We start from the raw sequence: 25,425 nt of genomic DNA, 5'->3' as shown, positions 1-25,425 counted from the left end.
AACACCAAACTGACTAGGTTTCTTATCTCTATTTATCAGAGTCCCACCCAAACTATTTCCTAACAATCTCTACTTTGATTGGTTCATTTGGTAGCTAATTATTTACCCACCTGTTTCTACTTATCTACTTGATTTAACCAATGCAACTTGGTGTTCACTTATTTTTGCACCTGCACTAATTCCTTTTTAATTTTGTTTTTCTACTACACGCATGATTTCCTCTACACCAACATATGGTATTGGTAAATAAAGACTGGTTCTGATTAAATAAAGATTTCATGGTAAAAACGGAAAAAATCTGTAATTGCACAAGGGGTTCACATACTTTCAAGCAGCACTGTATATCATAAACATTTGGAAAATCAGATTTCCATCTAGCTGATCATTGTCTGCAGCTGGTTCTGATCGTAGTGTAGGTCTAATGAAACAGGCAGGGAGGGTTAGCTCGTCCGTGGTGGTCGGCGAACCCTCAACCTTCTGGCCCGTAGCCATCGACCGTGCCACAGACGCATGCTGAAGTGGCAGAGTTGATATGCATGTTTATAAACACAGGGTCGCTACAGTTATTGTTATTTGTGTTCGTAAACATTATTTTGAGTTAATTCTATAAGAGGAGAGGGTGTTAACTTTTTTTGCAGTTCAAGGGGAGGGTCGTGTGAAAATATAACATTGGGGAGGGGGGTGCATTTTTTAAATGACACCTCAAGTTGTTTGTTTGTTTGTTAACCGTGAGGAATGAGATCTGGCTGTCACGCCCTGGCTCGGGGGACTCTTAAATGTTGAGCCAGGGTGTGGAGTTTCTGTTACATTTTCTATGCTTTTGTTCTAGATCGTTTATATCTATGTTGGCCAGGGTGGTTCCCAATCAGAGACAGCTGTAGCTCGTTGTCTCTGATTGGGGACCATACTTAGGCAGCCTTTTGGCATGTTAGTTTTGTGGGATCTTGTTCCGAAAGGTTTGTGTTGTAACCTAGGACTTCACGTATTGTTTGTTTATTGTTTTGGTTTGTGTTGTGTACACAAATAAAGAATGTATGCTTATCAAGCTGCGCCTTGGTCCGCTTCATCTGTCAACGATCGTGACACTGGCTGTTCTTTGTCAAGGGGCACTGCAAACAAAGAGGTAAAGTTAAAGAGGGAGAGTGTTGCTGGGATGTTTAACTTTCCCACGTTTGCTTTGGCAGAACACCTGAGATCAGGGGTATACACCCCTTTTGCCCTGTTTTTACTCAGACAGAATCCAGGATAGCTGGCTTGATATGAGTTTATCTAGATCTAAAGGTTGTCAGTAGATACACAATACAAGATCCTCCTCATAGGACAACATACAAACATGTACATCCACAATAATGGACTATGTTGTACTTTATTTGATAAACCTTTCAAAGCAACACTAGAAGCCTAGCATCGACTTTGTGAATTGAGGCCATGGCAAGATATGATGTTGTCCTTCTGGCTAACAAGAGTCTCTCATGACAGACTGTTACATTTTTATAACGTCTGTTTTATAAACCTAAAGTCTGTTCAGATTAATGCTGGAGAATCCACTATAAAAGGCCCTACAATTGTGAAGTGAAGAATGGTCAGACTTGGTCGGCCCTGCCAGAAAACGAAGCGATCTAGAGAGACTTATGTGACCCTTCTAAGATACACAGGTACAGTATGTTGTTATGTCATATTTAAAGATAGACTCAGCGATATGACGTAGATGCACAAAGTGAACAGCATAGTGGGTCAATTTCCACAACAACTAAGAGTGTTGAAGTGCAAGACTCAACCTCTCGCTGGTTTGGTCCCGTGGCTACCACGCTGTAACAGAGTGAAGCGAACCCGTGCACATGCGCAGATATAGTGATGTGTGTGACTGTCTTGCATCTCAATTACTGCGGTGCTGCTCGTGGTAACGTCATTTGGCTGAGTCTACCTTTAACTAGAAAAAGTATGTCAAACTGTGAATAAGGCACAATATACATTTTTTTTACCATTAACATTTTGTTATGCCTTCACAGTGAGGGATCTGAGCGTTTGCCTTTCGACTCCATGACCCGCGGATTCAGTGAAGTTCACCGTCTCTCCTCATTTTCCTCTGTGACCCAGCCCACATACAGTGGGGAAAAAAAGTATTTAGTCAGCCACCAATTGTGCAAGTTCTCCCACTTAAAAAGATGAGAGGCCTGTAATTTTCATCATAGGTACAAAAATCCAGAAAATCACATTGTAGGATTTTTAATGAATTTATTTGCAAATTATGGTGGAAAATAAGTATTTGGTCACCTACAAACAAGCAAGATTTCTGGCTCTCACAGACCTGTAACTTCTTCTTTAAGAGGCTCCTCTGTCCTCCACTCATTACCTGTATTAATGGCACCTGTTTGAACTTGTTATCAGTATAAAAGACACCTGTCCACAACCTCAAACAGTCACACTCCAAACTCCACTATGGCCAAGACCAACGAGCTGTCAAAGGACACCAGAAACAAAATTGTAGACATGCACCAGGCTGGGAAGACTCAATCTGCAATAGGTAAGCTTTCAGGGCGGCAGGTAGCTTAGTGGTTAAGAGCGTTGTGCCAGTAACCGAAAGGTCGCTGGTTCTAATCCCCGAGCCGACTAGGTGAAAAATCTGTCGATGTGCCCTTGAGCAAGGCACTTAACCCTAATTGCTCCTGTAAGTCGCTCTGGATAAGAGCGTCTGCTAAATGACAAAAATGTAAATGTATAATGTAAGCAGCTTGGTTTGAAGAAATCAACTGTGGGAGCAATTATTAGGAAACGGAAGACATACAAGACCACTGATAATCTCCCTCGATCTGGGGCTCCACGCAAGATCTCACCCCGGGGGGTCAAAATGATCACAAGAACGGTGAGCAAAAATCCCAGAACCACACGGGGGGACCTAGTGAATGACCTGCAGAGAGCTGGGACCAAAGTAACAAAGCCTACCATCAGTAACACACTACGCCGCCAGGGACTCAAATCCTGCAGTGCCAGACGTGTCCCCCTGCTTAAGCCAGTACATATCCAGGCCCGTCTGAAGTTTGCTAGAGTGCATTTGGATGATCCAGAAGAGGATTGGGAGAATGTCATATGGTCAGATGAAACCAAAATATAACTTTTTGGTAAAAACTCAACTCGTCGTGTTTGGAGGACAAAGAATGCTGAGTTGCATCCAAAGAACACCATACCTACTGTGAAGCATGGGGGTGGAAACATCATGCTTTGGGGCTGTTTTTCTGCAAAGGGACCAGGACGACTGATCCGTGTAAAGGAAAGAATGAATGGGGCCATGTATCGTGAGATTTTGAGTGAAAACCTCCTTCCATCAGCAAGGGCATTGAAGATGAAACGTGGCTGGGTCTTTCAGCATGACAATGATCCCAAACACACCGCCCGGGCAACGAAGGAGTGGCTTCGTAAGAAGCATTTCAAGGTCCTGGAGTGGCCTAGCCAGTCTCCAGATCTCAACCCCATAGAATATCTTTGGAGGGAGTTGAAAGTCCGTGTTGCCCAGCGACAGCCCCAAAACACCACTGCTCTAGAGGAGATCTGCATGGAGGAATGGGCCAAAATACCAGCAACAGTGTGTGAAAACCTTGTGAAGACTTACAGAAAACGTTTGACCTGTGTCATTGCCAACAAAGGGTATATAACAAACTATTGAGAAACTTTTGTTATTGACCAAATACTTATTTTCCACCATCATTTGCAAATAAATTCATAAAAAATCCTACAATGTGATTTTCTGGATTTTTTTTAGTTGATGTGTACCTATGATGAAAATTGCACAATTGGTGGCTGACTAAATACTTTTTCCCCCCACTGTACGTACTCACCACAGAGTGGGCGTGGTTCTGGGAGGACGAGTACGGCCAATGGGTCCAGTACACATCCATCGTAAGTGGTGTGAAACACTCAAACAGGCTGAGTTACAAGGACCAACAAATTTGGTGTTGGAGAGAGTAAACTGTTATTTTTTTTTCTATAAATCACAGAAAGAGATGCACAGATTGTCATCCATCACCAGTGAAGACCTTGAGAAAAGGTACCAGGAGGATCAAAGTGCTGTGGTGAAGTTCACTGCAGGCCAGCAGTCTTATGAGCTGAGTTTCAGAGGTAACACATCTCAAACTGTTGTGAAAAACAGCTCTCATGTGCAACCTACTTACAGTTACAGTTAGGGCCAAAAAGGCTACTCTTATACACCCCTCAAATTCTAGTACTAAAATCAGCGGCAGGTAGCCTAGATATTAGCGATGTGGAACAGAAGCTGTAAGGATGCTTGTTAAAATAGTTATTCTTGTAATTACAGACATGATGCAAAAAAACGAAAGATAAGGCACTATAAGGATGGTCAGACGACGTCCTGTCTTTGTTTCAACTGCAGACACTCAAGCTGCCAGAAGCAGGTAATATATGGATAAGGATGAACTAAGAGGATGGGCACCATGTTCTGTATTTAACCTAATAAACACTCACAATGACATAATCAAGACTGCAGTACCTCTCACCCACTATCCCGTTCTTCCTCATTGAGCACACCTTATCACACACTTTCTCACTCATCATACACCCCCACTTACACATACTCTTCCACACTCTCGGGGTCTCCCCACTCCACATCTAACACTACTTCTGACACATCTTCTACTACTATCACATCATCTAGACTGCAGGAGTTAATTGAACGATTTGGTGGTCAAAGATCAACCTGGTGACAATTTGAAGTGTTTAGAAAGAAAGTGTTCAAATTCTGAATGACTAATATGCATTGTTGGTGTGTAAAATCCTTGCAACTCTTACAGCACACAATAATTATGTTCAACTAGAAAAAAGGAATATGATGAGCATGTTTCCTTTACTCTGGGAGTTAGATTTCCGTGTTTTATGTATTTTCAACTAAATAAACTCAATGACCAATTGAAAGTCATTGACTGGTGATTGTTTGATTACTGGTGAGGAGTAATGTAGCGGACTTGGGGTGCAATTCAGCAACATAACCCCTAGAGGGAAGCAAACCCCTTAAAATAAGTAGCACTAACATTACACATTTATTTTAGGCAGTGGTGCATTCAGAAACTACTATGACTGTTTACACAGGCAGCCCAATTCTGATTATTTTGCCACTTATTGCTCTTTTGACCAATCAGATCAGAATTGGGATGCCTGTGTAAACACTGCCAAAGGGTACAGTAAGCAACCTTGGTCCTGTGGTGCATAAGGTATATATGAAGGTTCGTTTTGTTCAATCACGGCACCACACTCATCACCTGTCACTGAGCTTGGTGTAGAAACTATCAGCCCAATCCACTGATTAGGTGATCCAAGTGGCACCACAGTGGCAGGCTTGATTGAAAGCTGATAAAGAAATGTGTGAGTGAGATATGACTAAAATGTCACACCCTCAGTTAAACTAATAATGTATGGCTAATTATTACACCCTGAGACTGTGTGAAATGTGTTAGAGTGTGTGAGCGTAGGGCAAGTTAAGAGTATGACATTGTGTTACCATTTAGCAATGCGAGTAGGAGTTAGACCAGATAACAAAGGACAAGGAGAAACCAAGATAAAGAGGCCTCCCAATTTAGGGAGGAGCGTTAGGCGTGTGTGTGTGTGTGTGTGTGTGTGTGTGTGTGTGTGTGTGTGTGTGTGTGTGTGAGTGACCTGATGGTCAGGAGAGCAGTTTTCCAGTGGAAAACTACAGACCGCCTAAAGAGGGGTGGGATTTTTCCTCTGACGTGTGCATATACAAATATTGTACGACCATTTAGTTTCAGAACGTTCTCATGAATAAAGCCTGATGATTGTATGCTGGGCTGCTTGGTCTGATTATTAGAGATTTACAACCTCTGGGATACAGACTGAGTAATAAGTTCATTTTTTAAACATTGGGATATAAATTCTCGTAACAAAAGCGTTATCTGGCTCCAGAGGTAGTTATACTCTACGTGTATCTACAATTAGGTTGAGGGATTCTTCCATGTAATGATTTTAATATGTTCCAAATGTGTACATGTCCAGAGTAGACACAAGGTGCCATGCAAAGGCTGTGTTACAATAATATCAAATGCATTTTAAGTATGTAGATGTTAATTTATTTAATCACACTTACGCAGAACAAAACAATCCTTAATGATGCAGTTTTGATTCTTATGTGGTCAAACTATAAAATTAATACAATTAATTGAGCTACAAAGGACATTTCAATTTCAAAATAAAACCATGAATTAGCTTACAAAGGGGAAACGTTCCATTCTCCAATCATTCACAGTAAGGTTATTATATTGTCTCACAATTGTGTGGATATTTAATCTGAAAACCAAAATTATAAATACAATTTATTGATACATATAAAGGTAATTTCACCCTAAATTTCAAAATAAAAAATAGACTACCAATGCTTATAGATTATCTAGTGATGCCATAGATTTACTTTTTGCCTTCATTTTAGACAACTGTGATCTTCTTGTCCTTGACGGAGGTGCGTGTGGTATGGAGGTCATAGAGCCGACCCAGGGTGGTGGGTTAGGGACGTAAGTCAACAGACCTGGCTGAAACGATGGATGTGTCAAGGAGTTCAGGGAATCAAACTGTGCAGAATAATGCGTTAAGGTAGGTCTGGGGGTTCTCTGCCTTGAAGGGTTTGAAACAGAGGGAATGGAGGGGGGCCTGGGTGGGTTTGAGTAGTGAGAAAATAGTGTCTGGGTACTGAGTGTGGGCTGGGCAAAGGCCGGTCCTGTTGGGGAAGGAGATCTGAACCTTGCATTGTTGGGCAGCACAGGGGTGGCTTGTGAGTGTAGCATGACTGGAATAGGTTGCCAGTTTATGTCGTGGTGGCTCTGGTTTTGGACAACATTAGGTGGTGGAACATAGGTCCCAGGCTTGGACCCTTCCCTGTACTGAATAAGGTACTCTGGGTACACCTGGTGCTTCCCGATCACCACAAATACAGAGGGGTTGTAGATATCATCCACACAGCTGTCATAGAAGATTGTGGGACTTCTGTCGTTTGAGGGTGGGCAGAGGTAGCTGGAGTGTCCTTGCATGTAATTTCCCACCAGCACACGACAAACAAACATGGACCTGACTCCTGACTGGCTGGTGTAGCTGTGGGAGAACTTGGCATCCTTGGAGAAGTAGCTTCCTGGAAAGAGATGGGTTAGAATTAGAACAATCACAATGACAGTCACAGTGACTGTGAGACATTACAAAGACATTTGTTTTGTCAACTTTTCCACTGTATTTCCACAATGTAACATGAAAGAGCATAGCAAAAAAGATCTCGTCCAATGCCATTTCCACATAAAATAACAAATTCTAATATAAACTTAAAAATCTATTAGATATCACATGAAATGCAGAATTTACCTTGCCCATACAGCGTTCCTTGTGTTCCACCAATCCTCCAGTCTATGTTCTGCAGGCATATAGCGTCCACGTGTTTAGAGTCTGTTCCATGGAAGAGCTGCTTCTCATTCTCCTTCCCTGTGTTTGTCTTTCTCATTACATCTCCTTGCCTTGGGAAAGGAACAGATTCATTTGTCAGTATCTTCATTGGCATGTCACCTCATAGCGTTTGCAAGTGTCTGCTCTTTTGCTACTAGAATCTAAGGACCAGTTAACATGTTACATCTGTTTGCATATGTTATGTTGTAACTGCTTTGATTAACGCAGACAATATGAACATATTTCTTGATTAGATTACATTTCTTTTGCATGAGGAGTTTGGATTCTTACCACGAAAAGACCTCCCACAGGATCCGATTCTGCACCCTCTCAATACTCTTCACACTGAAGCCAGTCATAGTTTGATGGAAAAGATCCAGAATATTCTTGTACTCAGCTGAGGAACTCTGCAGAGCAACCCTCTAGAGAGAATGCATTTGGACAGAACACCTCATTTTTCCAATGCGAATTAATAGATTTATAATGCACTGTCTTTACATTTCTGACCAGATGGAAGATCTTATGAGTTAAAAACGTAAACAATTATTATGAACCTTGAATCCAGTTTCAGGTACTGAAGATTTATCCCAGTGACTGGGTAAAGCTTTGGAGATCAGCAGGCGGTTACCAGAGTCAATTTTGCTGCGGAGGAGTAGAGAAAGTTAGGCAGCATTATAAGAAAGTAAAATCAGTACAGTATAATCTCATCCACCAGGCAGCTCTCTCTACAAACTTATATCCAATAGCAGTTGATCACGGGGACCGAGGTTAGTGTAGGCTACTCTACAAGGTCTCTTACCAACGTGGGTTGTCACTAGCATAATTTGTATCCCTGATTGCCTGGATGTTGCGGTAGGTGGACAACATGGATGGCACCAGTTCATTAGGTACTCCCCTCTGCTGCAGGGTGTTGAGCGGGTGGGGTTCGTAGAAGTCGTGAGACCTGCCACAGTCCACGTCCGCAGCACAGGTTCCTGTAATGTAGCGCTCACAGACGTGGAGTCTTCTGCAGCTCTCCTTGTCAGGACAGTAGCCGTACTCTCCACTACCTTTGTTGTATGTGAAGCAAACCTGGAGATAAATACAGACCACTCCTGATAAGGGCTTGATAAGGACATTGGATAAGTGCAAACTCTGTTTAAGTGCATCAGTCCCAATTCAAAGACATTTTTTGTAACTTGCTACAGATATCTGCATGCTCAGTTTAGTACACATACATTGTCTCATAGCTACGGGTCGGAATACTTACGTAAATAATGCATTTCTGTTTTATGTTTGTAATAAATTGGCAAACATTAAAAAAAAAAAATAGTTTTTGCTTTGTCATTATGGGGTATTGTGTGTAAATTGATGAGGGGGAAAAAATATATAATCAATTTTAGAATAAGACTGTAACGTAAAATGTGCAAAAAGTAAAGGGGTCTAAATACTTTCCGATTGCACTGTATATAGGCCTATGAGGCACATACTGGGGGTATAAGGGCATTGTCATTCTGCAGCATTAATGTACACAGCTCCTTCCTGTCCAGTTCCTCCAGGTGATGCTCTCTCAGGACTCTGATGTTGTGTTCTGATGTCAGGTCATGGCAGAGACGGCATCCTTGTCTGCAAATCACAAGAAGAGCGAGAGGAGATTTCATATTTAGCTCTTATTGGGGATTTATTATTCTCCTAAATTGATGGGATGACTAACTTAGAAAGAATGCATTCTTGACTGGGCTAATGTAGGTTGTGACACCTGGCAAGGCTGTGATTGATGTGAAGAGCTGTTTTAGGGGGTAAAAATAAGATAAGGATTGTGTCTTCAAATGCTAGACTATAATAGTTATTTGTGATCTATGAGCCTTCCTTGGACATAGGAATGATGTCTAAGGGAGCTGGCTCTTCTCACTATGATAGGTTGTTATGATAAACTTGTGCCTGGCTGAAGTGTGCAACAAATGGCGCCGAGGAGATGAGACCAGCCCCTGAGCTAACGGATTGGCTGGGAGAGTTTGAACCACGCTCAAGTCTTTTACTCTAATTGGCCAGCAGAGAAGTGGGAAACTTTCTGTCAGAGTATTTGGGTATTGTTTCTGAAACAATGTGTCAGTTGTCTGGGGTGTTCTGCGAGACATCTCAGAGAGCCCGTATATACGAAACATCATATTTACCATTGAAGGTTTTTGCATTAATTAAAATAACTAGTATACCTTAGAAGTCGTGTTGACCTCTTTTGTTCCTGATACCAGATTTGAATTAACGCGACTTTGACAATTGGTGACCCCGACGCGGTCTGGTAGAAGGGACTTCGCTGGATACTGTCCGGCCCATTTGGTCAACTCTTTAATCGAACCGTGTGTTTCACAAACTTCCCGGGCTTCTAAAAAGGTAAGCAGATACCTGTTGTTAAATAACCAAAGATCTGCACATTGGCTTTGTCCAAATTAATTTTGTGAAACACCTGTCTGATGTAAGTGAACTAAATTATGAAACTATTATGAGTAGACAAGCACAATATTGTGACATGCAAACCTTTGCTAAATGTGATGTTTAAAAAACCATGGTACCAGAGAGTGTTGATTCTACCGGCAAGGTCCGCTAAGAGACGGCTAGGTTCAGGAGACAATGCTGACATCTACCGGCAAGGTCCGTAATTGCAACATACGGCTAAGGTTCGGAAGATATAGGGAATAATTGGTTTAAGTAATTGCTATCGGCAAGGTTCGTAACTACAACAGTACGACTAGGTTCGAAGAATTACACCGGCAAGGTCCGTAACTACGAGGATACGGCTAAGGTTCGGGAAATTTTAGATATAGGGAATAATTGATTTAAGTAAATGCCATCGGCAAGGTTCATAACTACGACAGTACGACTAAGGTTCGGAGAATTACACCGGCAAGGTCCGTAACTGAGATACGGCTAGGTTCTGACAATTTTAGATAAATACTAGCGACTGGCAAGGTCCATAACTTCGAGGATATGGCTAGGTTCAGCTGATTATTTTTTAAAGATAGTAGAAGAGGCTGTGTGCCCAAATAGATTGTGTGTGGAACATGGGTGTAATTGATGACTGTGTGACATATTTGACTGTATGATAGGATTATGACTGTGTATTGTGAGTGAGGGCGATAACTGTGCACTATTTTTGCTGTGTGATAACTGTATACTACGCTTAACTGTGTACCATTTTTGGCTGTGAATACAAATAATATTTTAAAACAGTAAATAATGAGAATTACAAATAGGAAATAAGGTTTAAATTGCGCAAACGTTAACAAAAGACACCCATAGGAGGTACTATAAAAAGTTAAACAGTGCGAGTGTTGTCGTATGCATGAAAGTGTGAATGATAAACCTGTATACCTTGATAGAAAATAAATTGGGAATCATAAGACGTCTGTGGTTGTCCAAACGGTATAATTTGGGAATAAATGTTGGATTTGTGGTTACTCAAACCATATAACCCGTCAGTAACAATCGAAAACATGAAATGAAAAGTGATGAATGAGTGTGACTGAATTAGAACGTTTGAATTGATATATTTGAAATATAACATTTGGTGTTTGACATAGCATAATACTGCTTTTGAATAGTTGTGTCGAAGCAATTCGGTTTAGTATTTGATTTGACGTTTGATGTTTGACCGTGCAAAATACTGGTTAAACAATTAGACCGAAATAATTCGGTTTATAAACGTGCACCAACTTTAACTAATTAGGTGGGAATTATTTGATTTAAATAAATGGACTGGAGTACTTTGAGTAACGGCGGAATATTGGAGGCGCGCTGGGACGAGAAGCAGCTCCTCACAGCTCCTCAAAAAGGTAGAGTTGCGAGGGGAGGGGCTGGAGAGAGCGAAAGTGTGGCTTTTGGAGCCAGAAAAGACTGGCAGTTGGCTGGGAACGCATGTGGGTATCTGACGAGAGAGTGTTCTAAACTTGCTCACCGAGCGTAGACGTGCGTTGGGTGAGAAAGTAGAGAATATTTACATTTGCGTTTTTGGTAATTTGGCAGACGCTCTTGTCTAGAGCGATTTATGGGAGCAATTGGGGTTGAGTGCCTTGCTCGAGAGCACATCGGCAGATTTTTCGCCTGGTCGGCTCGGGGATTGGAACCGGCGACCTCTCGGTTGTTGGCGCGGCGCTATTGGTCACTAAACTGCCAGCCGCCCCATATGAGTTTAAGATTGTGGCGTTGTTGGATAATATGATGGCGGAATAAACTGACCTTAAGTAATGTTGTTTTAGATGTAATGTATAATATAGTACAAAACAAATAGAGGGTTAAATCGAACTAATTATCATGGTAGAGCTAACATAGTACAGTGAGGGAACTTCATTTTGTGTCAGAGGGTAAGATGAGATCATTAATAGTACTATTGGTGGAAATCTATTTATCATTTCAAGGCATGGAGTAACAATCTGCATTTATGAGTGTAAATTCCACGGCTGATGTGTTGATTGAATGGGTACGATGGAGTATTTGGTTTGGTAATGTTGAATGGACTATTTGTAGCGTGTTTATGGGTTAAATAGAAAAACTAAATCATACAATAGGGAATCAAAAGGATAGAGAGTTTTTTGCTGAGGTGAAAGCTACTGGGATTTTCATTTGGTGACGTCACTTGCTCTATGAGCTGGGAGTAGTTACTTTGAGAGCATCACAGATGGTGTGGAGTGACTGGCGATGTCCCTGGTTCGAACACAGGTAAGGACAGTAGACAAAGCTTTCGCTGTGGGGCTATATACCTAGATTACTATGTGGATTGAGAAATGTGAAAGATTGAATTAGATAGCTTAAATAGAAGTATTCTAGAAAAGTCTATGAAAATATGTTATAAGGTTACCATCCGCTCTCCCCGAAGGAGCAAGGGGAGGATGAGAGACAGTATAGTTCAGATGGTAGGAACATCATTAAATGTATGCTGATAAACGATAGCAAGTATTTGTTTTATTAATTAGGGCCTAATCAGAGAGAACAGTTAAATAAATTGAATAGCGAACTGAAATGGGTTAGCAGGAAAAGTACAGAATAATTGGACGATTTTAAAACGATAATTTATTTTGGTTAGGATGAAAGTATGCATTGGCTGTTGTGCTGGGGAATAGCGCCAGCCTGTGGTGGGTTATGGATTTGTTACATAAACTTATATTTTAAATTAAAGTGATGGAATAGGCTACAATTATAACATTATCAGAGAAAAGACACAATTTAATGTGAAATAGTTATTACAAGTATTATTGATAGTTATTACAGTTATTATCATTGATCCAGTAATGATATAAGGATAGTAGAGGAAGGCAGGGGATTTAATCTCATTTAGGGAAGTTATATTAGGAAGAAAATACCATTAAGTGAGGGAACATTTGATGTAACCGTGATTGTATTGGCTAAAAACTCAAATATGACATTTACAGGGAGGACAGGAACAATAGAAGGGAAGACAGGTTTTCCTAGGGGGTTGAATAAATAATTGATAAATGGATCATTTGAGATGAGATCACATGTAGCAGAGTTAGGGTAATCAATTAAATAATCATTGTATACTCGAGGAATTTTGAGTGGTTTAATGGATTAGTTAGGAGGAATTAGAATGATACAAACAATTATTGATGGGTTAAGACTGGGAATATCTATCATGTTTTGTGTGTACTACCATCTTTAGATTATAACTAGGAGAAAGAGATTAGCTCATCTCAGTTAGGCAGTATTTAGGTCATAAAAGTGAGCTATCAAATTGAGTGAGGCCTGGCTATTTGTGATTGTTGTTTTTTCAAATTGGGTTAAAATGGGTTCACAGAGTCAGAGGCTGTACAGTGAAAGGTGGAGCCCCCATGTTGCCCTAGTGGAAGAACATTCAGAGGAATGGTTATCACTAGGTAAATGGATAAAACAGGGGAAAAACATTACTGACTGGCAGAATACACCAAATGGGGATCAGTATGGCCACTCCACTGGGAGATATAGAATAAAGTTAAATTGGAGAGCAAAAACCCAGCCCAGTGTCCATCTGGAGATACGTTTTAACGGATGACAGGAAGAGATTTTCTTAACTCAGGAACAGGAGGCTGAGTTAGCAGCAATTCCGTTCAAATTATGGTCACAAGGACAGCAGATGTAGGACTAATTAAGGGGGTAGCTCCAGTACAAGTGATTCCTCGATTCGATAATAGACCATACCAAAAGCAATATACTATGAAACCAGAAGCAATAAAAGGGATAACACCTACATTTGAGCATTTACTTAAGGGAGGGGTGATAATTCCTGGAGATGTGGTACAATGCAACTCTCCAGTATTTCCTGTTAGAAAGGAGGCACCTAGCGCCGACTGGAGGATGGTCATGGACTTGCAGGGGGTTAATATAAATATCATTGCTGAAATACATTGCTGAACCAATTGAAACCAGAGAACTCCTATTTTACATTGATAGATTTAGCTAATGCTTTCTTTAGTATCCAAGTTCATCCGGATAGTCAGGGGTGGTTTGGCTTTACTTTTCAGGGAAGGAAATGGACTTAGGCTAGGATGCCTCAAGGCTACTCGGAAAATCTTACAATCTTAGCCCAGGCTATAACTAAGAATTTGGGAAAGTTTGAACCTAGGGAAGAAAGCAAATGTTAGTTTATGTAGATCATGTTCTATTGGCTAATCCCACTCAGGAGGGATGTAAGAGGGATACAATCCAATTGTTAACCTTCCTGGCAGAACAGGGACACAAAGTGAGCAAAAAGAAACTTCAACTTTGGTAGAGCGAGGTCATTTACCTAGGACACACTATAACACAGGAGGGGCGAATGTTAAACTCATCCAGGAAAACTGCTATATTTGGAGCGCCAAAACCGTTAAAACAAAAAACAAATGATGAGCTTATTGGTAATGATAAAGTGCTGTAAAGTTTGCGTACTCCATTATGTACTGCATACGGGTAAATTAAGTGATGTTATCTATGAGAAGGCAATGGTAGCCCATGGTAAAGTAATTTGGAACTCTAAGGAGGCATACATACATCAGGGATGTTATCCAAATGGTAGAGAGTAACGAGGGATGTGACATTGGTAGTGATTTAAAGATGATGAGGTTTTTTGGTGGGCTATTAGATATAACTGGGTTAATCATGAACATAGAGATTTTTATTCTTTGTTGCTAGACAGAAGACTTAGGTGACTTAAAAAATAGACTTGTCATGTCCAACAATTAGTCTTCAGGTCAAGCCCGGGAGAGCCTGGGTAGAACAGAGTTTGAACTAAACATAAGTGTTTTTACAAGATAAGAGATTGATTGATTGGATTACTAATTGATTCTGAACTGGATGAAAGTTGAATTTAGCTGCCATAAAAGACAAAGGAAGTGGGAGGAGCAATAAAGAAGCAAAAGATAATCCCAAAAATGAAAGGCATGGCAATAGGATGATAAATTACATAAGGATGGTTTAGAAAGGTGGTAATATTGACACATGGGCAAATCATGTGTCAAAAAGGGGGAGTGATAGGATTAAATAATATTGATAGGATTAAATAAAAATACTTAAAAAGAAAAAACAACAATAGAAATTGAGAGCTGAACATGTATGTGTGAAGATAGTTTATTAACCACACCCGTATGTCAGAGGTTTTGTGCCCCACAGGTGAACTAAAGGAGAAGGTGACCCTCTCTATCTCACCAGGAGACTGGGTGTGGATCCAGTCCCTAAAAGAAGAAACACTGGAAGCAGGCCTGTTGGGAAGGGCCCTATCAAGTCCTATTAGATCCATCTGGGTGCATGTCACACACTGCAAAAAGGTAAACCCAGTTACACCTGATGAACAAACACAGAGTTAGGAGAAAGATCCGATCACCATTAGGGCTCGGGGGTTGGCTCCTTAACGAAGATTCCCTTACCCTGTCTGATCATCCCTGTGTGAGTTTGGTAGAAGGTGAAGTAATGGGTTGGCGTCTGACATGTTCTCAGGGCAAGGGTGGGGATTCACAGGTTTCCTGACGGTAGGTAGCTGTCTGATTGTGGGGGCCATATTCCTAACACACTCAAACCCTTCTGATCAGCCAAAAGTAGTAGTTAACCTAAAACAAGTTGATAAAATAATACCTGAGCACAGTCTATGAAGGCATAGGACAGCTAGACGTAGGGAAAGGGGAAGATTAGGGACTTTAGGGGAGGACATCATTGTATGTGTGTCGCCGTGTACATCCTGGGACTATGTAGTTGCTCATATTGAGAGCGTGGGGGATATGTAAATCTCCATACACAGTTTAGGGATAGGTGTAGTGTTGTGAGGGTAGGGAATTACCAGAAATGGCAGTGCGACCCATAGAAGGGTAGGTACTGTCTGAAAGTCTGAAGTACGAAAAAACAGGTTTATCCTCCATACAAGCCACCTGGGAATGTGGTGAAAGAGTCTTGTAGTAACTTGAACTATCAGTATCCCCCGATAACAAAGTCATTCCGACCTAGGTTGCCTACGTTTGAAGTCTCAGGGGATTATAATTGTTATTCTAGGACTAGTAAGATAGGATACAGAGTAGGGCATCTTAGCTCTGCTCCTACACAGAGAATGTCACAACTGAAAGAGAACATGACTAATCTCTCCTCTTTGTTGCAGCCAGAGGATTGTAGGAACTAAAACCAGGCCCGTGCTGACATCTGATGGTTGTGTGGTGATAACTGATTGTGAACTCACCTACATACGCAAACAATCAAACGTGTCAGAGACTGGTGAGTTGTCACGTAGAAAGTAGGACCTCCTCCCGAGATCCTTTGATGAAAGGATCCTGTGATGGGATAGGAGTACCTCGAGAGGTTCCAGAACAATTCAAAGCTAGGAATCAGATCGCAGTTGAGTTTGATTCAAGTATTTTTTGGTGGTCAACAATTAATAAAAACGTTGATTGGATAAATTATATTTACTATAACCAGCAAAGATTTATAAACCACACTTGTGATGCAATAAAGGGATTAGATGAGCAGACAGCGGCAACTATCTTAATGACAAGGCAGAATAGAATAGCTTTAGATATGCTTTTGGCTGAGAGGGGCGGAGTTTGTGTTCTGTTTGGATCTATGTGCTGTATTTTCATCCTCAAACAATATAGCACCGGACGGGTCAGTGACAAAAGAGCTTCATGGGAGTAACTACACTGACGAACAAACTGGCTGAGAGATCTGGTATTGATAGCTCCATAAACGGTTGGTTTGATAACATATTTGATAAATGGAAAACTATTGTTGTAACTATTCTGGGTGAAGTTATAGCTTCTATGGGTATACTTGTTCTTTGTGGATGTTGTCTTATTTCCTGTGTCTGAGGTTTGGTGAGAAAGGAGATGGAGAAGGTGATTTCCCAAAAGATGGTGAGATATGGCCCAATCCTGGACTCCGACCTAAGGAATTGAGGATATGACCTACCAGGCTTGGTGGAGTGACACTAGAGGGTGTCTAAAGGGGGCCAAAATATACTTCTCTGTTTGTGTTTTATGTTCTAATAGTCTTATGTTTTGTGTTCTATTAATCCTGTGTTTTATGCTTTATTAATCAAGTTAACCATGTGAATGTTTGTCTTTCCTTATGTGATGGTTTGAAGTTCTTTGATGACTGGTAACAATTTGCAAGTGGGGTGTAGATAGACTGAGGGTTTTAATCTTTTAGTATCATTATGGCCTATTAATAAAAGTGTGATTTTTTGTTTGTATTGTATTATAATGAAGGACAATCTGTGTTTTCTTATTTTTTGAATCACACCTTATTAGGTGTGAAAAGGGGGACTATTGGGGATTTATTATTCTCCTAAATTGATGGGATGACTAACTTAGAAAGAATGCATTCTTGACTGGGCTAATGTAGGTTGTGACACCTGGCAAGGCTGTGATTGATGTGAAGAGCTGTTTTAGGGGGTAAAAATAAGATAAGGATTGTGTCTTCAAATGCTAGACTATAATAGTTATTTGTGATCTATGAGCCTTCCTTGGACATAGGAATGATGTCTAAGGGAGCTGGCTCTTCTCACTATGATAGGTTGTTATGATAAACTTGTGCCTGGCTGAAGTGTGCAAAAAATGGCGCCGAGGAGATGAGACCAGCCCCTGAGCTAACGGATTGGCTGGGAGAGTTTGAACCACGCTCAAGTCTTTACTCTAATTGGCCAGCAGGGAAGTGGGAAACTTTCTGTCAGAGTATTTGGGTATTGTTTCTGAAACAATGTGTCAGTTGTCTGGGGTGTTCTGCGAGACATCTCAGAGAGCCCGTATATACGAAACATCATATTTACCATTGAAGGTTTTTGCATTAATTAAAATAACTAGTATACCTTAGAAGTCGTGTTGACCTCTTTTGTTCCTGATACCAGATTTGAATTAACGTGACTTTGACACTCTTTAAAACGTTTTGTTTTTGTATTTATTAAATGTCATATCTACAAACTGCCACGAACCTGTAGCAATTGACATTTATACTGTAGTGCATTACCTATGTCACATTCTGTAAGACCACATGAATTTAGAAAATTGAAGAAATAAAATAGTAGAATGAATAGAAGTAATATGATGGGTAAATAACTGCACGTTAGAGATTCAGAGACGGTTCATAGGCCAGAGTAAAAACAAACAGTAAAGTAAAAATGTTTTACCTCTCATTGGATGGACATGTTCCATACAGGTAGAACTTGCACAGGTGTAAATTGCTGCAGCCACTACATCCATTAGCTCTGCATAACCTCATCTTTGTCTGGGCAACTATCAGTTTGTTTCCCTTAGAGACAGCACTGGTAAACATCTCCTGATTCCCTAAAACACTTTCCAGGTCATCTTCTATCGTGCTAATGTTGGCACGCAATTCTCCCATCTCAAATGATCCATTATGGGCACAGAGGACCTTGTAGATCAGAGCTGTTGTATCCATGTCAGTCACCGTAGTAGAACACCGGACTGTTGGCCCTCGCAAAAGCACGAACTGTACATATGGTCAAAGCTGAAGTAGACCTTTGCTCTCCATTACCTACAAAACAGGTGACCAGCATGCGACAAAACCATTTCTGACTAAATGAAACTTACAGTATATGTAACCACTCCCCTGTTATGAAGGTAGCCAAGTATAACAAACAGGAAGTAGATCACACTAATGCCAGTAAACACCCTTTTAAATACGTCACATTGAACTCTGCCTGAGTGGCATGTGGAACCTTCATTTCCAGCACAATAGGCCTGTTAGACACACAGGAGCAGCAGTAGTGAGTCATTGATTCAGTTTAATGTCAATAAAGATTATATTTGTCCAAGTAAATAACGTTTCTGACATTAGGGTGTTTGAAAATATTTTAGAAACAAGTAGGCTAGTCCAAAAAACATCCACAATCAATGATTTTATGAGTGTTTTAGTTTAAAACAAAGAAATCAAACTTGTTTCATGTATGGACTGTGTCAGCAGACCTGAATAGGAAACATCATCATCAAATTCATATTTTTGCAATATTACAAACTTCTGGTTCGTTGTGAACAGCTTTACTGTTGTTAAGCCCTTACAGGTAAAGATACACAGCTATACTACATCTTTAATATGCAAATGCACTTATCATTCATCATTTTAATACATTTTCTTTCTTAATATTTATATATATATATTTTAATGAAGTTCGCGATCAAGCTTTCCATTAACTTACTGCTCAATCCTGACAAAGGCAAGTCATTGGAGAAGGCACTTGTTTTTTTATTTGGTGTCCCTCCTTTGAGCTGTTGGAACACTGTACAGTGACTCAGGAGGAGATCTAGTGATGCTTGTTGTGGTAGTTAGTGGACGAGAGAAGGCACCTGTCGAGGGAGAGAACACCCGAGATAGGTTGCTTGCTGAGGGGGAGAGTGTGCTAGAAGAATTGCTTGACGTGGAGGGGGAAGCACGTGACCCAAGAGACAGATTCCAACATCTGTCAAATGTAATACTTCCCCCCAAAAAACAAATCCTCCTCCAAATATGGTATTTTACAGTTAATACCGTCAATGGCACTCACACACACAAAGTCGAGTATGAGGATGTGTGATAAGGTGTGCTCAATGAGGATGAACGAGATAGTGGGTGAGAGGTTCTGCTGGCTGAGGGAGTGGGAGTAGTGGTCGTTGAGAGGGTGTGAGGCCGAGATAGGGTGCCAGTTGGAAGGAAAAGTGTGCGAGAGGGGGTGCTGGCTGAGGGAGTGTATAGGAGAGGGGGTGGGGGGTTGGGGAGCCAGTCTATGAGAGGCGGTGCTGGCTGGGGGAGCGAGTCTACGAGAGACTGTGCTGGCTGGGGTAGTGAATGTATAAGAGGGGGTACTGGCTGGGGTAGTGAATGTATAAGAGGGGGTACTGGCTGGGGTAGTGAGCGTACGAGAGGGGGTACTGGCTGGGGTAGTGAGTGTAGGAGAGGGGGTGCTGGCTGGGGTAGTGAGTGTAGGAGAGGGTGTACTGGCTGGGGTAATGAGTGTATAAGAGGGGGTGCTGGCTCGGCAAGCGAGTCTACAAGAGTCTGTGCTGGCTGTGGGAGCGAGTCTATGAGAGGCTGTGCTGGCTGTGGTAGTGAATGTATAAGAGGGGGTACTGGCTGGGGTAGTGAGTGTAGGAGAGGGGGTACTGGCTAGGGTAGTGAGTTTATAAGAGGGGGTACTGGCTGGGGTAGGAAATGTATAAGAGGGGGTACTGGCTGGGGTAGTGAGCGTAGGAGAGGGTGTAATGGCTGGGGTAGTGAGTGAGGGAGAGGGGGTACAGGCTGGGGTAATGAGTGTATAAGAGGGGGTGCTGGCTCGGGGAGCGAGTCTACGAGAGGCTGTGCTGGCTGGGGTAGGGAGTCTATAAGAGGGTGTACTGGCTGGGGTATTGAGCGTACGAGAGGGGGTACTGGCTGGGGTAGTGAGTGTGTGAGAGAGGTTTGCAAATGAGGGAGTGAAATCTGGGCCTAGGCTGGTATCCACCAATTGAGAACTTGGGTCTGGCATTATGAGGACTGGAGATTGACTGGATATCAATGGGGCCTGGGCAGGTTTTGGGAGAGACTGATGGACTAAACGTAAAGTGGGATGAGAATTGGTTGGATTTGAGGAAGTGGTGGCTGCAGTTTTAGATGGATTCAAAGTGGTTGGAACTCTCTTCGATGGGGTAGCAGCAGCTGTGGCTTGAATCCGGTTGGATGTTGGGGTTAAGGAGTAGCCTACACTAACCTCGGTCCCCGTGCTCAACTGCTATAAATTTGTAGAGAGAGGTTGAGATTATACTGTACTGATTTTACTTTCTTATAATGCTGTCTAACTTTCTCTACTCATTTCTCTACTCATCCGCAGCAAAATTGACTCTGGTAACCGCCTGCTGATCTCCAAAGCTTTACCCAGTCACAGGGATAACTCTTCAGTACCTGAAACTATAATTGTTTACTTTTTAACTCATAAGATCTTCCATCTGGTCAGAAATGTAAAGGCAGTGCATTATAAATCTATAACATTCGCATCGGTAAAATTAGGTGTTCTTTCCAAATGCATTCTCTCTAGAGGGTTGCTCTGCAGAGTTCCTCAGATGAGCACAATAATATTCTGGATCTTTTCCATCAAACTATGACTGGCTTCAGTGTGAAGAGTATTGAGAGGGTGCAGAATCGGATCCTGTGGGAGGTCTTTTCGTGGTAAGAATCCAAACTCCTCATGCCAAAAGAAATGTATTCTACCCAAGAAATATGTTCATATTGTCTGCGTTAATCTGCAAACAGATAACTGGTAAATGGTCCTTAGATTCTAGTAGCAAAAGAGCAGACACTTGCAAACGCTATGAGGTGACATGCCAATGAAGATACTGACAATTGAATCTGTTCCTTTCCCAAGGCAAGGAGATGTAATGAGAAAGACAAACACAGGGAAGGAGAATGAGAAGCAGCTCTTCCATGGAACAGACTCTAAACACGTGGACGCTATATGCCTGCAGAACATAGACTGGAGGATTGGTGGAACACAAGGAACGCTGTATGGGCAAGGTAAATTCTGCATTTCATGTGATATCTAATAATCTATAAGCATTGGTAGTCTATTTTTTGTTTTGAAATTTAGGGTGAAATTACCTTTATATGTATAAATAATTTGTATTTATAATTTTGGTTTTCAGATTAAATATCCACACAATTGTGAGACAATATAATAACCTTACTGTGAATGATTGGAGAATGGAACGTTTCCCCTTTGTAAGGTAATTCATGTTTTTATTTTGAAATGTGTCCTTTGTAGCTCAATTAATTGTATTAATTTTATAGTTTGACCACATAAGAATCAAAACTGCATCATTAAGGATTGTTTTGTTCTGCGTAAGTGTGATTAAATAAATGAACATCTACATACTTAAAATGTATTTGATATTATTGTAACACAGCCTTTGCATGGCACCTTGTGTCTACTCTGGACATGTACACATTTGGAACATATTAAAATCATTACATGGAAGAATCCCTCAACCTAATTGTAGATACACGTAGAGTATACAGTGAGGGAAAAAAGTATTTGATCCCCTGCTGATTTTGTACGTTTGCCCACTGACAAAGACATGATCAGTCTATAATTTTAATGGTAGGTTTATTTGAACAGTGAGAGACAGAATAACAAACAAAAAAATCCAGAAAAACGCATGTCAAAAATGTTATAAATTGATTTGCATTTTAATGAGGGAAATAAGTATTTGACCCCTCTGCAAAACATGATTTAATACTTGGTGGCAAAACCCTTGTTGGCAATCACAGAGGTCAGACGTTTCTTGTAGTTGGCCACCAGGTTTGCACACATCTCAGGAGGGATTTTGTCCCGCTCCTCTTTGCAGATCTTCTCCAAGTCATTAAGGTTTCGAGGCTGACGTTTGGCAACTCGAACATTCAGCTCCCTCCACAGATTTTCTATGGGATTAAGGTCTGGAGACTGGCTAGGCCACTCCAGGACCTTAATGTGCTTCTTCTTGAGCCACTCCTTTGTTGCCTTGGCCGTGTGTTTTGGGTCATTGTCATGCTGGAATACCCATCCACGACCCATTTTCAATGCCCTGGCTGAGGGAAGGAGGTTCTCACCCAAGATTTGACAGTACATGGCCCCCTCCATCGTCCCTTTGATGCGGTGAAGTTGTCCTGACCCTTAGCAGTAAAACACCCACAAAGCATAATGTTTCCACCTCGATGTTTGACGTGGGGATGGTGTTCTTGGGGTCATAGGCAGCATTCCTCCTCCTCCAAACACGGCGAGTTGAGTTGATGCCAAATAGCTCGATTTTGGTCTCATCTGACCACAACACTTTCACCCAGTTCTCCTCTGAATCGTTCAGATCTTCATTGGCAAACTTCAGACGGGCCTGTATATGACTTCAGACGGGCTGTAGACCACACTATTTACCAAGAGAGTTTTCATCTATATTTTTCATAGCTGTCTATTTACCACCACAAACCAATGCTGGCATTAAGATTGCACTGAATGAGTTGTACAAGGCCATTAATCAACAGGAAAACGCTCATCCAGATGCAGCGCTCCTAGTGGCCGGGGACTTTAATGCAGGGAAACTTAAATCCGTTCTACCTAATTTCTACCAGCATGTTAAATGTGCAACCAGAGGGAAAAAAAACTCTAGACCACCTTTACTCCACACACAGAGACGCATACAAAGCTCTCCCTCGCCCTCCATTTGGCAAATCTGACCATAACTCTATCCTCCTGATTCCTGCTTATAAACAAAAACTGAAGCAGGAAGCACCAGTGATTCGGTTAATAAAAAAGTGGTCAGATGACGCAGATGCTAAGCTACAGGACTGTTTTGCTAGCACAGACTGGAACATGTTCCGGGATTCTTCAGACAGCATTGAGGAGTACACCACATCAGTCACTGGCTTCATCAATAAGTGCATTGATGATGTCGTCCCCACAGTGACCGTACGTACATACCCCAACCAGAAGCCATGGATTACAGGAAACATCCGCACTGAGCTAAAGGGTAGAGCTGCCGCTTTCAAGGAACGGGACTCTAACCCGGACGCTTATAAGAAATCCCGCTATGACCTCCGACGAACCATCAAACAGGCAAAGAGTCAATACAGGTCTAAGATTGAATCATACTACACTGGCTCTGACGCTCGTCGGATGTGGCATGGCTTGAAAACTATTACAGACTACAAAGGGAAGCACAGCCGCGAGCTGCCCAGTGACACAAGCCTACCAGACGAGCTAAACCACTTCTATGCTCGCTTTGAGGCAAGCAACACTGAAGCATGCATGAGAGCACCAGCTGTTCCGGATGACTATGTGATCACGCTCTCCGTAGCCGATGTGAGTAAGACTTTTAAGCAGGTCAACATTCACAAGGCCGCAGGGCCAGACGGATTACCAGGACGTGTACTCCGAGCATGTGCTGACCAACTGGCAAGTGTCTTCACTGACATTTTCAACATGTCCCTGACTGAGTCTGTAATACCAACATGTTTCAAGCAGACCACCATAGTCCCCGTGCCCAAGAACTCTAAGATAACCTGCCTAAATGACTACCGACCCGTAGCACTGACGTCTGTAGCCATGAAGTGCTTTGAAAGACTGGTCATGGCTCACATCAACAGCATAATCCCAGAAACCCTAGACCCACTCCAATTTGCATACCGCCCCAACAGATCCACAGATGATGCAATCTCTATCGCACTCCACACTGCCCTTTCCCACCTGGACAAGAGGAACGCCTACGTGAGAATGCTATTCATTGACTACAGCTCAGCATTCAACACCATAGTGCCCTCTAAGCTCATCACTAAGCTAAGGATCCTGGGACTAAACACCTCCCTCTGCAACTGGATCCTGGACTTCCTGATGGGCCGCCCCCAGGTGGTAAGGGTAGGTAACAACACATCTGCCACACTGATCCTCAACATGGGGGCCCCTCAGGGGTGCGTGCTCAGTCCCCTCCTGTACTCTCTGTTCACCCATGACTGCATGGCCAGGCACGACTCCAACACCATCATTAAGTTTGCCGACGACACAACAGTGGTAGGCCTGATCACCGACAACGATGAGACAGCCTATAGGGAGGAGGTCAGAGATCTGGCCGTGTGGTGCCAGGACAACAACCTCTCCCTCAACGTGACCAAGACAAAGGAGATGATTGTGGACTACAGGAAAAAAAAGAGGACTGAGCACGCCCCCATTCTCATCGACGGGGCTGTAGTGGAACAGGTTGAGAGCTTCAAGTTCCTTGGTGTCCACATCACCAACGAACTATCATGGTCCAAACACACCAAGACAGTCGTGAAGAGGGCACGACAAAGCCTATTCCCCCTCAGGAGACTAAAAAGATTTGGCATGGGTCCTCAGATCCTCAAAAAATTCTACAGCTGCACCATCGAGAGCATCCTGACTGGTTGCATCACCGCCTGGTATGGCAACTGCTTGGACTCTGACCGCAAGGCACTACAGAGGGTAGTGCGTACGGCCCAGTACATCACTGGGGCAAAGCTCCCTGCCATCCAGGACCTCTATACCAGGCGGTGTCAGAGGAAGGCCCTCAAAATTGTCAAAGACTCCAGCCACCCTAGTCATAGACTGTTCTCTCTGCTACCGCACGGCAAGCGGTACCGGAGTGCCAAGTCTAGGTCCAAAAGACTTCTCAACAGCTTCTACCCCCAAGCCATAAGACTCCTGAACAGCTAATCATGGCTACCCGGACTATTTGCACTGCCCCCCCACCCCATCCTTTTTACGCTGCTGCTACTCTGTTAAGTATTTATGCATAGTCACTTTAACTCTACCCACATGTACATATTACCTCAACTACCTGGTGCCCCCGCACATTGACTCTGCAACGGTACCCCCCTGTATATATAGCCTCCCTACTGTCACTTTATTTTACTGTATATATAGCCTCCCTACTGTCACTTTATTTTACTTCTGCTCTTTTTTTCTCAACACTTTTTTTGTTGTTTTATTCTTACTTTTTTTGTTTAAAATAAATGCACTGTTGGTTAAGGGCTGTAAGTAAGCATTTCACTGCAATGTCT

The 25,425-nt window shown here is 42.1% G+C and overlaps 1 protein-coding gene across 2 annotated transcripts; it reads right to left on the bottom strand.

The window, feature by feature from the left end:
* Positions 1–6,075: 6,075 nt before the first annotated feature.
* LOC311121769 (protein mono-ADP-ribosyltransferase PARP12-like) lies at positions 6,076–18,507 on the bottom strand. Of its 2 annotated transcripts, XM_084196222.1 has the most exons (7): positions 18,047–18,507; positions 8,913–9,048; positions 8,243–8,514; positions 7,998–8,085; positions 7,735–7,865; positions 7,366–7,514; positions 6,076–7,141 (listed from the first exon to the last, which is right to left on the bottom strand). In XM_084196222.1, the coding sequence occupies exons 1-7, from the start codon at positions 18,316–18,318 to the stop codon at positions 6,399–6,401; spliced, it is 1,791 nt and encodes a 596-aa protein (XP_084052348.1). In that variant the 5' UTR covers positions 18,319–18,507; the 3' UTR covers positions 6,076–6,398. The 2 variants fall into 2 exon arrangements, with proteins under 2 accessions (XP_084052348.1, XP_084052349.1); XM_084196223.1 differs by lacking the exons at positions 8,913–9,048; positions 18,047–18,507 and adding an exon at positions 8,693–8,891.
* Between the last annotated feature and the right edge of the window lie 6,918 nt (positions 18,508–25,425).

This window comes from Coregonus lavaretus, assembly GCF_964263955.1.
Source record: "Coregonus lavaretus genome assembly, contig: HAP1_SCAFFOLD_4115, whole genome shotgun sequence".
Classification (NCBI taxonomy): Eukaryota; Metazoa; Chordata; class Actinopteri; order Salmoniformes; family Salmonidae; genus Coregonus; species Coregonus lavaretus.
This window is presented reverse-complemented; position numbering and strand designations above follow the sequence as displayed.

Coding starts and splice junctions, on each gene's coding strand:
- LOC311121769 (XM_084196222.1), bottom strand. CDS start 18,318: ATGGATACAACAGCTCTGATCTACAAGGTCCTCTGTGCCCATAATGGA. Junction 9,049..18,046: donor ACATGTCCATCCAATGAGAG/GTAAAACATTTT, acceptor TGTGATTTGCAG/ACAAGGATGCCGTCTCTGCC. Junction 7,515..7,734: donor CTGTGGGAGGTCTTTTCGTG/GTAAGAATCCAA, acceptor TCCTTTCCCAAG/GCAAGGAGATGTAATGAGAA.